The sequence below is a fragment of the Hyperoodon ampullatus genome (genome assembly GCF_949752795.1).
Source record: "Hyperoodon ampullatus genome assembly, chromosome: 3".
NCBI classification, from domain to species: domain Eukaryota; kingdom Metazoa; phylum Chordata; class Mammalia; order Artiodactyla; family Ziphiidae; genus Hyperoodon; species Hyperoodon ampullatus.
Window position 1 is genome coordinate 56,196,133 of NC_136916.1, and position 14,938 is coordinate 56,211,070.

Here is a 14,938-nt window from a genome sequence, read left to right on the forward strand (position 1 = left end):
TCACCTGGGAACCTGTTAGAAATTCAAATTCCCCAGCTCTACCCCAAACCTTCTGAATTTGAGACTCGGAGCCTGGGGCCCAGGAGTCTCCATGGTAACAAGTCTTCCAGGTGATTCTGAGATTAGGTTATCAGGTGTTCAATAAAGTATTTGCATGAACTGTGTATTGTAATTACTGTGGCATCTGTGGCACCTGTGATAAACACTAATACTACTCACTAAATATCTCTGGTCCTCTGCCTTCAAGACCCACCAGAGGCCTCTACTCTCTGCCAAGCCAACCAGCAACATTGCAGAGGGTGACTGCTCCATCAGCCTGGGTCCTGGGGTGACACTGACAAAAAGCAGACCCCAGCTGGCCCACAATGGACAAGTAATATGAACAAGAAATAAAATTTTATTGTTTTAAGCCACTGGGATTTGGGTGTTGTTTATCACTGCAGCATAACCCAGCTCATCCAGTCTGACATGGGCCAATATTTTCAAAGAACAGAGCTTCCCGAAATGCTCACTGCAGTATCTCGCAAGAAAAGAGAAAGAAGGAAATGTGTTGTACCCACTGACCTTCAGGAAATATTTGATGCTTGGGCAACCAAGAGTGGCCAGGACTCAGCTGTCTCTGTAGATAATGGGAGGGGACAGGAAGCTCTGGTGCAGATGGTTCTAGAAGGGCTGCCAAGGGCTCTGGGATGAGGATGACAGTTCTGGGTCAGAGGAAATAGTACAAAGAGGAGGAAAAATAGGCCACCCTGCATCTGTACCAAGCTTTATGCTTTCCAGGACACTCTCACTCATTGTTTCATCTTTCCTCCTTCCATGCACAGGGATGATCCATCCTATGCCACAGTGGGTCCAGAGAGGCAAAGGGACTTGCCCAAGATTGCACAGCAAACTGGTGGCAGAGTCAACCAAGGTTTTCACTCCCAGGCAAGTGTCCTTCTAGCACCTGCCAAGAAACAGTCTCCAGGAAGGTGGTTTTGGAGGGAGGTCGATGTCCCCCCGTCCCTTCTCAGAGCACAGGTGATGCTCTTGTACAGGGTCCTGAGGACTCTGGCATTGAATGGGTTCTCACCAGGTTTTTGTGAACTTGGAGGTTTCTGGCCTCCAAGGGGTGGAGAGGGAGGAATGGAGGTTCAGGGGCTACAGGGCAGCAGTTCATGAGTGCTCCCAGGTTTACAAGCTTCTCATCTGGCACCCAGCCCCTGGGCACCATCCTTCACCCTCTCACTACCATTTCTCCCTCTCACAAGTTCCCAGACCCTGGGGTCTCCCCTGTCTCGTAGAGAGACAACAAAGCTCGTGGGGGACTGGCTGGTTCCCTCTCCCTTTCCTCCCATCACAATAAGCAGGACAGAGTCCTAGTACCGGCTGACACTCACCTGTTATGGGTTGAATTGTATCCCCCTAAAATACATATGCTGAAGTCCTAACTCCCAGCAACACAGAATGAGACCTTATTTGGAGATAGGGTCTCACAGAGGTAACCAAGTTAAAATGAGGTCATCAGGCTGGGCCCTAATCCAATATGACTAGTGTCCTTATAAAAGGGGAAATTTAGAGACAGACATTCACAGGGAGAAAGCCATGTGAAGAACAGAGTTATGGGGCCACAAGCCAAGGAACTACCAGAAGCTAGGAGAGGGGCTTGGAAAAGATCTTCCCTCCCATATGGTCCCTCAGAAGGAACCAACCCTGCTGACACCCTGATTGTGGGCTTCTAACCTCCAGAACGGGGAGACAATAAACTCCTGCTGTTGAAGCCGCCTAGGCTGTGATGTTCTGTAACTCTTTACCCTGTAACCTCCTGATCCTCATTCCGTGTTTCCCCTTCTTCCTAAAATCACCTCCACTGACATCCCTCTCTGCACTGCATCCCCTCAGTGTCAATCAGCACATGACTTACAAGTGCCCTAGCACCGAGCTGGTACCCAGGACGATATAGAAATGAATATGAAGTAGAGACAGTTGGAGGCATCAAAGAATCTAGACTGAGTGTGTGGTCCCAGATTCAAGTCCTAGCCCTGCCACTGTTGTGCTTTGGGAACCTGGGAGAAGTCCCTTCCTCACTCCGGACATCAGTGTCTCACCTGTACTGTGATAAGGTTGAATGAAATGACCTGAGTTTCCTTCCGGCCGTGAAATTCTGCAGTTCTCAGTCAAGATAATACGTGTTTGTGATCATTTTTGTACTCTTCCCTAGAAGTTTATTCTTGTAACCTCACCCTGGGGTCCACTTGCTTCATGAACCTCTTCCCTCACTCCCATGACCACCTAGACTCTGACTAGTCCCTACCCATTTCCCTTGATCAGGCCCCATCAGGTAACATGCTTGCAAAGCAGAATGAGTAGGCATTTAATAAATACTGGGTTGAAACACCCTTCAAGGGCTTCCTCTTCTGTCTGTAGCGGATTTCTCCTTAAAACTCAGCAAGAGGGTGTGGCTAAAAGACAGCCCCTCCTCTTTAGTCCTTTATGCACCCTACTTTATAGAGTTGCCTGTCAAAGCACCACAACACTCTGTTGCACGTATTCGTGAACCAGACCACCTCCTCCCACCAGGTCGCAGGCTCCCTGAGGCAGGAGCCATCTCTCTTTTGCATCTACATTCCCCAGCATTTGCATAATGGGAAGCAACAAATATAAGTGGAGTGGATAAATATAAGCATATGGCAGAAGCTCTTCACCATGGGTTGGAGGACCCTTAAGGGTTTCAAGGGATCCATGAACTCACTGAAATTGCGTGCAAAGGGCTGTGTGTACGTGTAGGTTTATCTATGTAGTGTGCATTTTCCCATGGAGAGGGTCCATGGAGCCCTGAGAAATTAAAAGAAAAGTCAAGGCTGAAAAAATGTTAAGACCCAAAGCCATGAAGTAGGGAGGTGACATTTATTAAGCCCCTACCCTGTGCTGTGCCTGGTGGTGTAGGTGTTACTATTCCTACTTTGCATGAATGGAAACTGACGTTCTGAGAGGTGACATCTTGGTTCATGAAGAGAGAAGTAGCCCGTCCAGGGTGGTTCAGAGCAGACTCTGGAGCCACAGAGCCTAGGTCCCAATACTATCACTTTCTAGTTGTGTGATCTTGGTCGAGTTACTTAATTGCTCTGTGACTCAGTTTCCCCATCTGTAAAATGGGAGAAATAAGGGTACCTACCCCAGAGGGCTGTCGTGAGTAGTTGATGTGTTAATGTATGTAAAGTGATCAGAATGGTGCCTGGCATGGGGTGTGTACCCTGAAGACGATGAGGAGGAGGGTAAAGAGCAAGATGCTGGGACTGGCAGAGCTGAGTTGCAAACCCAGGCCTGTGTGACTCTTGCCCTTCAGTGCCATTACTGCCAGCACCCAGCATGCCACAATGCCCCCCATCTCGCTGCTGAAACTCTCCTGTGCCCTCCTAGGAAAAGCCTTCAGACCTGAAAGTGGCTTTTCTAGCTTGGCTTCCTGAAGGTGGACAGGGCTGTGGCACCGGTTCGGCAGGCAGTCCCTGGCCATTATATAAGGAGTATGTGGGAGGTTATAGGCGGCCTTTCCCGGTCAGCAAGACTGAGCCTGTACAATCAGGACACTCTGCTTCTGCTCTGCTCTTCATTTTCCAAGAGCTTTACCAACATCCACGAATAGAAATTAGAAAGGGGATGCAATCATCCATTCCTGGAGCCCCATGCTGACGTCCAAAATCCCTTTATAATTTCCCTGAGTCCATCACTGTGCCCTGAGCTCCAAAGGGCCACTCACAACCATCCTGCTCAGGCTTTAAAAATCCCGTGTCCCACCCCACACCTGACTTTCACTCTGCTTCGAGCAGACAGAGCAGCAGCAGTAAAGCCTTCAACCTGATCTCACTTCTACACCTGGGCCCCGCCAGTAACCCTATCCCAGGTGAAGTGTCAGCCAAGGCCTTGTTCCAGCCCAGTCTTCTGCCCTGCTCCTGGGAAACAGCCTTTTTGGGTTTGCTTTGAGTGAGTATCTTTGTATTTTTCCTGTGAAACCATCACTATTGCACTTATTTGCGAGAGCATTTTTTCATTTATTCCTGTAATGCAATTAGAATCGAGTTTCTTTAGCTTTAGGGGAGATGTAACATCAGTAGGGGAAAATTGTCATTTCATTCCCAACATCAACATGCCCACTCTGCCCAAATTCTCTCTCTGGTGCTAGCTTGCTCTACCCTCCCGAATGGCAAGGAGAATTCTAAAAAGGAGATTCACTCTCCAAATCTGCCTCCAAATGAAGAGGCAGAAGCTCTGGGGCTGCATTCTCCTCTCAGTCATTAAACGGGGGTTCCTAGCTACTCTGACACTCTCCTGCAGTTGAGGGAACCCCTAATGCCCAATGGAAAGCTCCATACTGGCCCCCTCTACTGTTCAGAGGTGAGTGGGAAAGAGTCCTCTAGACTCTGACAACAGGGCCCTACAATCATCCTCCCAGAGAGGTTGAGTGACTTGCCCAAAGTAACATGCCTGGGAAGATGGGACCAGAACCCAGATCTGCAGGCTCCTGGGTGTCTCCTACTGCATGACAATGCCCTCCACCCAGAGGGCCTGTGGCTGCCAGAAACTTAGCCCTTATCTCTCTGGGGGCACTAAGGCTTCAGTTTTCTGTAGACAAACAGGGGAAAAGATGACATGAATCTTTTATGCACCCACCTTTTCTTCAGTGTCTCCCAGTCCTTTTTGGAAATCCTCCCATTTACTGCAACCAGTCCCTTGTGAACTTACTCTTGCCATCCTCCTTCTAGGTGCTACGATCTTGCATCCAATGATCCTACCTTCCCTGCTTCCTCTCTTCCATCCATCCATCCATCCATCCATCCATCTATCCATGCATCTCTCCATCTCTCCATCCATTTATTCATTCACCTCTTCCTTCCTTCTTGAGCACCTCAGCTCTGTGCCAGGCGCTCAGCACTTCTTCCCCATTGCTCCTCAGAGCACCCACTCCAGAAGAGTCCACTTCTCTCCTGACCCCATCAAAGCCTAGAACTGATGTGCTTACGTGCACCCTCTTAGGAGGTTGATCTGATAGACAAATCTGTGCTAACGCGTTTGCACCAGACCCATTATCCCCTCAGAACCGGCAGCAGGCAATGATTTCTGGGGCCCTCAGGTCAGCTGAGGCCTGCTGCCCAGGGCCTGGATAACAGGCCTACCTCCCTTTCCCTTGTCCCCTTTCCCTCCCCTCCCCACTGCAGCCCCCACATACGTATGCAGAAGTCTCCACTTTCGTAGTAGCCAGGACAGCACTGGGACCTCCGCCGGTACATGGTCCGGAGCCCACGCCGATACGCTGTCTTATAACTGATCCTAAGGCACAGAAAAGAAAGCCACTTGAAAGTTTTGAAAATCAATCACTCCTGTTAGAATGATATTCGTGTTAAGCTATATCAAGGATGCCATTCAATAATTACTTTAAAATGCATGGCGGCTTCGAATATGATGGAACACAATAAAGAAAAATCGATGTTGGGTTCTGGGCCATTGTGATGCAGAATGTATTATGGACATGGCGGCAGCATTTGCTACACCTGCTGACTTCTCACCAATCCCTTCCGAGCGATACTTAGAAGGGCTGCAGAAAATACTTACTGGGTGACACTGTGGACAGTAACTGGGGACTTCTGAAAACCTCCAGACCCAGGGCTGGAGCAGCCCATGGGGTGACCTTGATAGGAATTGGGCCCTGAGAGTTTCTATGCCGACTGCCACCACCCCAACCATGATTGCTCATGGCACTCTGGGGATTGGTCTACCCAGTTGGAGAACTGAAGCCAAGTCAGCAAAAGGACCCTCTGAGTCTGACTAGGTCCCAGACAGTAGATTCATCTCCCTCCCACCAAAAATAACACCTCCTGGGAAAGAGCTTCGCATGCCATCTTGGGAAGGCTCAGAACCAGCTCTGCAAAGGAAGAAGCTAAGATCCAGAGAGCAGAAGCTCTGGACGGGGAGTCAGAGACCTGGGTTCTAGTTCTTATGCTGACCTGAGTGTTGAGACTTTGTCCTGTGCCACAGAGGTTTATAGGCAAAATCACTCAGTCTCTATCTGAGGCAGGTAGCATTATTACGCCCCCTTTATTTCTTTCATAGAGTTTTTTTTTTTTTTTTTTTTTCTTGCGGTACTAGGGCCTCTCACTGCTGTGGCCTCTCCTGCTGTGGAGCACAGGCTCCGGACGCGCAGGCTCAACGGCCATGGCTCACGGGCCCAGCCGCTCCACAGCATGTGGGATCCTCCCGGACCGGGGCACGAACCCGCGTCCCCTGCATCGGCAGGCGGACTCCCAACCACCGCACCACCAGGGAAGCCCCTTAGAGTTTTTATTCTTATTTTATGTACTCTCCCCCTTTGTTTTCTGGGTGAGAAAACTGGGAAGTTAAATCACTTGTTCGAGGTCACACAGCTAATAAGTTTCAGAGGCAGAATTCAAACGCAAGTCACTCTAATTTCAAAGCCACTGGGCTTAACCTACTGCCCTGTGCCAGTTCCCAAGGAGTGGCTTTCTGGGCTAATGGGATGGCCGTCATGAAGCAGTAGGACAAGGGAATGAATGGTATGAGGACAGAGTCCTAAGGAGGGAGTCAGAATTGGGTACTGACAGGCAAAGCCCCTTCCTCACACATAAGGTCAAAATGGAGGAGATCTGAAGTGGCCATTAAAGACCAGAGAGAGGAAGTAACTTCCCAAGGTCAAGGTGTAACTTGGACTCAACCCAAGTCCTCGGGCCTTGAAGCCAGAGCTCTTTCACTTCCCCACCAGCACCCCAGAGGAGCCTGCCCTGTGGACCCCTCGTTGGGGGGCAGAGCCACAGGGTCCAATCACTGGAGATGCCTATAGCCTGCTTTCCCTGGAGGGTCAGGCCAACTTGGGCAGGGAGTCCTACAGCACAGGCTGGGCCAGCCCTACCAGTGCTTACAGCCCTCCCTTTATGACAAATGACAGTGCAGGACTCCAGGGAAATCTGTGATATTTGGGAATGTCACAAACTAAGGTCATTCTACTTTGTCAAAAATACATAAGGGAAGAGTAAGCGAGCCTCTAAGTGAAGCTACTTCCCCGGTACAGGAAGGCAGCTCCTGGCAATTTCAGGAGTTGTATAAGCCTCCGAGATAAAGAATGACTCAGGGTTGACTAAGAAGTCACTCAATCCATGCCTTCCACCACAGTTATCCCCAAGCCCTTCCAGTGGAGAGGTGGTCTCAGAATCATTAAAGCCTCCCTGGAGAAAGATGTCCCCCACTGCTTCTACCTTCCCATCCTTGCTGGCTCCTTTCCTCTGGAAGGAGAGGGAAGGGGCCAGGGGCCAGGCTGCTATCAGAAGGATGCTGCATTCAAACAAGCCATTCCACACTGAAGGAGACGGATGGTGCTGCTGTCAGCACGCTCACTCTGGGTCATCAGGAAAGCTGCAAAGCGACTCAATAATTCAGCAAAACACTTCATGTTCCAGGAATGCAGCCTGTTTTAATAAGCAGCCACTCACTTACCCTTCCCCAGTGGTGATGGACGGCAGCGCCAGCCTCCAAGTACCCAAAATGCCACTCCTCAGAGCAAACTTGTCTCCGGCACAGGGCCTGACAGAGTCATGGAGGGAGCAGGACTTTTCTTTCCGCCTCTACCTTCGACCAGGGCCACAGGCAGCTAACTTGGTCAACTAGGGGAGGTTAAGGGGATGCAGTAATGGCTGAGTCGTTCCTATCAGATCAACCCTCCTGCAAACAACTCTGCAATCTGAGGAAAATATAAAAAACAACTACCTGAAAAGCACTAGAGAGAGAACAAAGGCAGATGCTGGAGGGAAGTAGACACTTCGAGGAAGGGAATGACACCAGGAAAGGTGAGCCCAAGGGCAGGCCCCAGTCAATAATATTCCAGATGCTAAAATTCAGATAGAGGACACACAGCCTTACTGGTCTGAAGAACCACAGGACAAGCTGAGGGTAGACCCAGCAACTAGAAAGTGACAAGAGAAACCCTAGAAAGGAGAGAGCCACAAGGAGGAAGCCCCATATTCTTTGTAAAATCTCTGCCCAAACTTCTGGCCCCTGAATTACACGTGTACAGGGCAGGTTCCAAGCAGTCCAGCAAAGCCTGAAAATATGAACTTTCAGAGTTTGGAAACTGAGTTTAACCAAGTTAATTGACTGCTAAAACAAACAAGCAAACAACAACAACAACAAATCTGGAGGAACACAAGAGAATTCAGTCTCTACAGACTCTGTTGTTCACAACGCCCAGAATACAATTCAAAATTACTAGACACATTAAAGAAACTAGAAGATTGTACCTCTGTAAGAAGCAATCAAGGAAGACCAACCCTGAGATGACCCAGATGTTGGAATTAGCAGACAAGGATTTTAAAGCAGCTATTATATCTATGCTCAGTGTTTCACAAGTTACTAGCAAAACCTGCAAAGAAAACCAGGACTTTGGCCTTCCAGCATAGAGCAAGTTTCCCCATCCACATTTCTGTCCACCATGATTCCTGCATAACCTCGAAGAGTGACCAGGCCCACAAAGAGGAAGCAAAAAAATCTGGAAACAACACAGCTGCTCAGAAACTAGGAAACGGGCCTACCAGGTAGCCTCTCTCTCACTCCCTCGCTGACCCTTCATCTGCTGAATTTTCACCCCTCAAATAACAAAGCTACCTTGCCTGTACCTAATACCTCACTTTCCCCCACTTTCCCCTGCTCTTTTCACAGTATTGGCACATCCCTGACCCTGCAGGTAGGTAGGGCAAGGATCATTACACGTTTGATGAGTACACAGGGAGTCCCAAAATAGAGTGACTTGCGCAGGGTCATCCAAGAAAACATGTTTTCTCTTCCTTCCTCTCCTGTCTCCCTGGTGCCATGAGGGCATGGCATGATTTCCAGGAGGACTGCAGACAAGGAAGCAGAATTCCCACGTGCAGTTGTTCAGATGGAGTGCTTCCCATGGGCAGCCTGGCCACGGCGCCAAGAAGTGCTGGACTATATAGCCTGCACCCCGTTCTCCAAGCCGGGTACGCTGCACGGGGCTACACGTGCTCTGACAGGGGCCCTCTGAGGTTGGATTTCCCCCAGAAGCAGACCCTGAGGCAAGGATTCAAAAGCAAGTAGCTTATCTGGGAGCTGATCCTAAGAAGCACTGGGAAGGGTGTAGTAAAATGAGACAGGAAAGTAAAGGCAGCCAATTCAGGGTGCACTTTTGAGCAGCTCCCTGCTGTGGGTGACCGAGGTTCCATCCCACTGGGGACCACAGATATGTGCAGAACATGCCTCAGAGTTGGGTAAGGAACTTCTTACCCTAAGGGTAAGGAAGCTGGCATATTTTTCCACTAACTCCCCATCTGTCAGTGGGTGAGGGATGCCCTCCAAGGGCAGTAATTCTCTAGCACTTCTAGCCTGCCCTGCCCATAAGCTGCTCTGACTACAAAGAAGCCCTCAGCAGAGCCTCTCCCGTGAATACCAAGAGTGGGTACCGAGGGGATGCAGGCGGTACACTGACTCCATCTGCTAGGGGGGTAGGAAGGTGAGCCTGAGGGCCTGCCTCTTTCCCCCCACTCACCATCTGAGAGAGGTACTCACCGGTGCCTGGTACACTTGAACCAGTTGAGGATGTCTGTGCATCGCGTGTAGTAGATCTGATCAAAGGGGTGTGCGTACGATTCCTGGACGGTCACGGCATAGCTGAGAACCAGACAGGAGATGGAAGCTGTGGTCAGCACTTGGGAGGCAGAGCTGATATTCAGGATGGGGTCTCCCTCCCCAGGGGAGCCAGGCCCCTCTGCCAAGTGTCCAGGGGCTCCAACCCCCCCACCCCAACCCCACTCTTCTCCTCCTGCCCTGGGTACTCTCCGCATTCAAACCTCCCTGACTCCAGGCTAGATCCAGGACACACCCCTTACTGCCCTGTGGCCCAGCTCACTTTCCGAAGTTCTGGTTCATTTGTTCATTTAATAGAGAATGAATAAAGGAGGGTTTCCATTTATTCTATGTGGCTCTGGAAGGCCCAAAGCTAGCAAGTTTTAAAATACTTAATGTTTGTTCAGATCTTTATGGTCTTCAGAGCACATGCATGGAAGCTGATCTTTGCAGCAACTCTATGAAATAAGTGGTCCCATTTTACAGATGAAGAAATGAAGGCTTAAAGGCAGCTTGTCCAGGCCACACAGCTGGTACCAATAACTGTTAATATTTGAACGCCCTGTGTTAAATGTTTTAAGCCCTCTTAATCCTCACACAATCTTTTTTTTTAATTTCTCATTATTATTATTATGTTTTGGCTGTGTTGGATCTTCATTGCTGCACGTGGGCTTTTCTCTAGTTGTGGCGAGCAGGGGCTACTCTTTGTTGCAGTGTGCAGGCTTCTCATTGTGGTGGCTTCTCTTGTTGCGGAGCACAGGCTCTAGGCAACCGGACTTCAGTAGTTGTGGCTCGCGGGCTCAGTAGTTGTGGTTCACGGGCTCTAGAGCTCAGGCTCAGTAGTTGCGGCACGCGGGCTTAGTTGCTCCGTGGCGTGTGGGATGTTCCTGGACCAGGGCTCGAACCTGTGTCCCCTGCATTGGCAGGCGGATTCTTAACCACTGCGCCACCAGGGAAGTCCCCTCACACAATCTTATAAGGTAGGTGGTGGCGTTGTTAACCTCATTTTACAGATGAGGGAACTGAGCATCAGAGACGTTAAGTGACTTCCCCAAGGTCACCCATTACCCTCTGCTTTATTATGTCTCTAGTATAGCTGGGGATGCAACGAGGACATGCCCCCAGACCTCCTGATCGAAGTGGTATCTTGTCACCTGCCTGTTAACTGTAAACCTGGACCAGGGGGTAGAAGCCACAGGGAAGCAGCTCCCAGCTTCATCAAAATAAGCCTTTCCACCTGCCCATGCTGGCAGGAGAGGTATGAAAAGGCAGTCAAGCCAGGGTGTAAAGTGAGGACTCACACTTCCTATGCAGGCTGGGAGAGGACCTCAGCTGAGATTTTAGGGATTAATTTTTATGTCAGTTGGTGTTATTCAGTGTTTTTCCCCAGAAGGCTCACTCACTTGGGCCAGATGGCCAGGTCCAGGCTATAAAAGCCCGTCTGCTTTGCCTGAGAAAATTGTCGGTTTACTTGCAGGGGGGCTGGGGTAGGCCAGCCCCCCGAGTGGGTCTCTAGCAGGCTCTCTGCTGCCAGAAATGTCAAAGGTCTAGAATTCAGAAAGAGGAAGCCAGGAGCAGTCAGCAATGCACATGTACTCAGGGTGGTGGGAAATTCTGTTTCTCTGAAGCACTGAGGATGTGAGAAGGGTCCTTGCTGAGCCTCCACCAGCCGGCACATCAGAGATGTGCGTCAGAGGCACATGTCTATGCAGACATGGCCTGAACCCATTTCATCTCCAGGCTTGGAGAAACTGAGCTCGACACCCGCCCCTGGTGTCCCAAAGCCCCTTCCAACTCTGAAAACCCTGGGCTTCTGGATCTTTACTGAGTCTGTCACTTAGAGGCAGGATAAGAGTACAGGGGCTCTGGGTCAAGTTTGAAGCCTGTCACTTGTTAGCAGCCTGTCCTTAGATATAATACTTAGCTGGTATAAGCTTCCATTTCCTTACCTGTAAACCTATGATAAATATTACCAGGGACTTCATATCATTATTGCAAGGATTAGGATGGCAGTGATAGTATCTATCTCTCAGAGTGGTGGGAAGGTAAAGCAAGATAACACAGGTAAAATGCTCAACACAAGATAATACACATAAAATGCTTAACAGCTACACTGTCAGTGTCTAATAGATGCTGGCCATCATCATTATATGACTGGCAGTGACACACCTCCTTGCCAGGTGCTGAGGGATAGTTCCTCCCTGACCATAATACGGGATGGGGAGCAAGACCACACACAGACCAGACTCCCTGCCTTTGTTAAGCACCTGGGGGAATCAGGCATCCCTTCTAGCACAGACAGGGACAGTGGGTGCTCAGAGAAAGGGCATCAGCCCAACAGAGACGGTGGGGAGGGTGTCATGGGGAACAGATCCAGCTCTGCAGGGGTGCCCTGAGCCAAGCGAGTCAGGCAACCAGAACTTGAACCAACTCCAAGTCCCCGGGTGAAGCGTGTGCCCCTGGTTTCATAGCTGGGTGGTTTAACCCGCTCATTTGCCAACATGCTAACGAGGGGCCAGATTAATCTTGTAAAGCTGGGCTTTGCTAGCCAGGGGAGGTCTTTCTGCTGGGTTTTATGGTGGAGGGGCATAATTAACGAGGAGCCTGCCAGAAGCACTAATCCAGCTGGGGAATTCTCCCTAAGCGGTCTCCGGGGACCAGGGTGTGTTTCTGGAATGACACAGACTAGACTCATCCACGTGTAGACGGCAATGGAGCTCAGTTGGAAGAGCCAAGAAGAAGGAGATGCCTGGTGGCACAGGGCATCACACAAGACCTCCTCCCTAGGGACAGGAGAAGCCCCAGACCTCCTCTTAGCTGCTGGAGTCTCTCCTTGTCCTCCCATCAAAGCAGTAACTTCAGCTGATAGCCTGAACAGCCTGAAACACCGGCTCAGTGCAGGTTCGGATCAGAATATTTCCACATTCCAAATGTATTCATGTCGGGCAGGTTTAGAAAATTAGTGAGTTTGGTTAAGTTTGAACTGATCCACTGGTGCAAATGGCACTCAGAGAAAAGGGAAGTCAGGGTGGGCCCTACCATCAGGGAAGGCTTCCTGGAGGAGAGGTTGGAGGCACCGGGAAAGGCAGAGGTGAGCAGACAGGAAGGAGGCGTTCCAGAAGCAGGGATACAGCACAGATTTCGGCAGGAAGCAATGGAGTCCCAGCTGGGAAAGGTGGATGAGACGGGGATTGCTGAGACTGAAGTCTGCAAACCAAAGACTAATGTGGAAGTCACCTGCTTTCTCCCTCACCCACTGGGAAATAAAGGTTTACATTCACCAAAACTAGAAGAGGTAAGGGGCCTGGATCACCACAGAATCATGTGGAAAGCTTATGAAAACTGCATATGCCTAGGCTCTACCCCAGACCTACGGAATCAGAGTCTCTGCAGAGAGGACCCAAGAGAATCTGCTTTTCACCCGCACTTCAGGGTGCCTGATGTGCAGTAACGTCTGTGATAACTGTTCCTGCAAAGCTGGAGTTGTCAACAAGAAAAGACAATAATTGAGCTTCATGGTCCTCAAAGCCCTTTCATGAAACTGGTACCTTGATCATCCAACAAGCCTGTGAGGCAGGGGTAATAATTCCCCCCACTTTACAGAGGCAGAGGTAGGCTCCGAGTGGTTCAGAGACATCCCCAAAGTCACAGGGCTAACAGATGGAAAACTCCAGACTGATGCGAACCAAGGTCTCATCACTGATCTCGTGCTCTTCCCACTTCACCAAAAAGGAGCACGCTGGCGGCAACGCTGCCTTCCGCTCCAGCCTCGACTCTGTCGGGACCCCTCATGGAGCACCCGGTCACTGGAGACCATGCTGGTGTGGGCACCATCCCTCTGCCTCCCAGCCAGTCCCGCCAGGCCCTGGGTGAAGGGACTTTCCCTGCCGTGGGGCTGGGGCATTCACCCTCACAGGCATGGAGCACGGCCCTCCCCACTCACCTGCCCTCCTCCACCATCCGCTTCCCCCATTAGGCCCTCATCTTAATTTTATTCATTTGATTTATTAACATCTAAGTGACAGAGTCATCCTGGTCAGCATGGCCAATCAATTCCAGGGTATAATTTGGTTTTTCCTGATTGGGTCTCTGGTCACTGTCTTTCTGCTCACCAAAATCGATACTTTCACCTTGTGCTTCAAAGTCAGGCCATCTGCAGAGCCCCGGCCTGTTCCCCCTGGACCTAGTGCTGCAGCCAGAATGCAGCTGCCCTTCCCCTGTCAGCCCTCTCTAACCCCACCAGATCAGAAGCAGCAGAGCCCCTCACCTACCCTGCTCGGGGCAGGCTGCTGGCTGCCCCGCACATCTGAGCTGCTGCATCATTGCCAGTCCTGGGAGACCAGGAAGGCATCGTGGCATTGGAGAACAACTCATCTGGACCACAATCTCTCACTGCACCCCGCCTGTCTGGGGATGGGCACTGAGCCTCTCTGGGCCTCTACTTCCTCATCTGTAAAATGGCTGTAAGTGCAAATGCGGGGAGGAATACTGTCAACTACCAGACTGCATCATTCACGTCTGTCACTCAACGCCCCCACCCTGACCCCCAGAGCACTGAGTCTCAGACAGAATCTATACAGCTTTGGCCCACCTTTCAGCATCTGTGCTGTGTCCCCAGCTGGACTGCAGGCCCTCGGTGGACAGCTTCCGTACCTCCTGCCTCTACTTTTGTCCCAACAGTGCCAAGCCCAGGGTGAGGCCCCGAGGGAGTGCCTGGTTGTCCAAGAACCGCATCTTACCTCTCCCAGTGGCTGCACACGTTGGGGTCCTCGGGGTTGAGGGAGAGGACGGTTTGCAGGAGGGAGCAGACAAGGAGCCCTGTCACTGAGAGCACCATCCTGGGCCCTGCGCGGGAGAACAAAGGAGGCAGCGTCATTAATCAGACCGTCTTCCCAGGCATCTGTTTGGGGCCATGACTCCTCGCATGAAGCGGCGGAAAAGGCTCGCTAAGCTGCAAAGTTTCCCATCGTCATCGTGTAATGAGCAGCTGATATTTCACACTTGCAGGCTTTGACTAACACCGTTAACACTTCACCACTTCTGAGTAACCGGGCAGTGGGAAGGCTGAGTCAGGGAAACGTTGAAATGTTAGGCCAGAGCTTCTGAAAGTTCTTTGGTTCATGGACTGCTTTGAGAATCTAATGAAAGTTACAGACCTTCTCCCCCACAAAATGCACATACGCACGACATTTGGCTGTGATTTCAGGGTGCCCTCAGGCCCCTGAGCCCATCCTTGGACCAAGAACCCCTGACCTTCTACCTTAAGGACAACACCCTCCCCCTGTTCCTTCTCCCTCATCTTTGATGTGCTTTGCCA

At 50.6% G+C, this 14,938-nt stretch overlaps 1 protein-coding gene across 3 annotated transcripts in view; it reads right to left on the minus strand.

The window, feature by feature from the left end:
- Nucleotides 1–14,458, minus strand: part of MEGF11 (multiple EGF like domains 11) — a gene marked incomplete at both ends in the record, with an annotated part of 235,809 nt that extends 221,351 nt beyond the window's left edge. For all 3 annotated transcript variants that reach the window (XM_079701406.1, XM_079701405.1, XM_079701407.1), the window contains 3 exons: nucleotides 5,204–5,304; nucleotides 9,565–9,666; nucleotides 14,361–14,458. In XM_079701406.1, coding sequence (XP_079557532.1) covers nucleotides 5,204–5,304; nucleotides 9,565–9,666; nucleotides 14,361–14,458 — 301 coding nt within the window. The remainder of the gene's footprint in view (nucleotides 1–5,203; nucleotides 5,305–9,564; nucleotides 9,667–14,360) is intronic.
- Nucleotides 14,459–14,938: the final 480 nt, after the last annotated feature.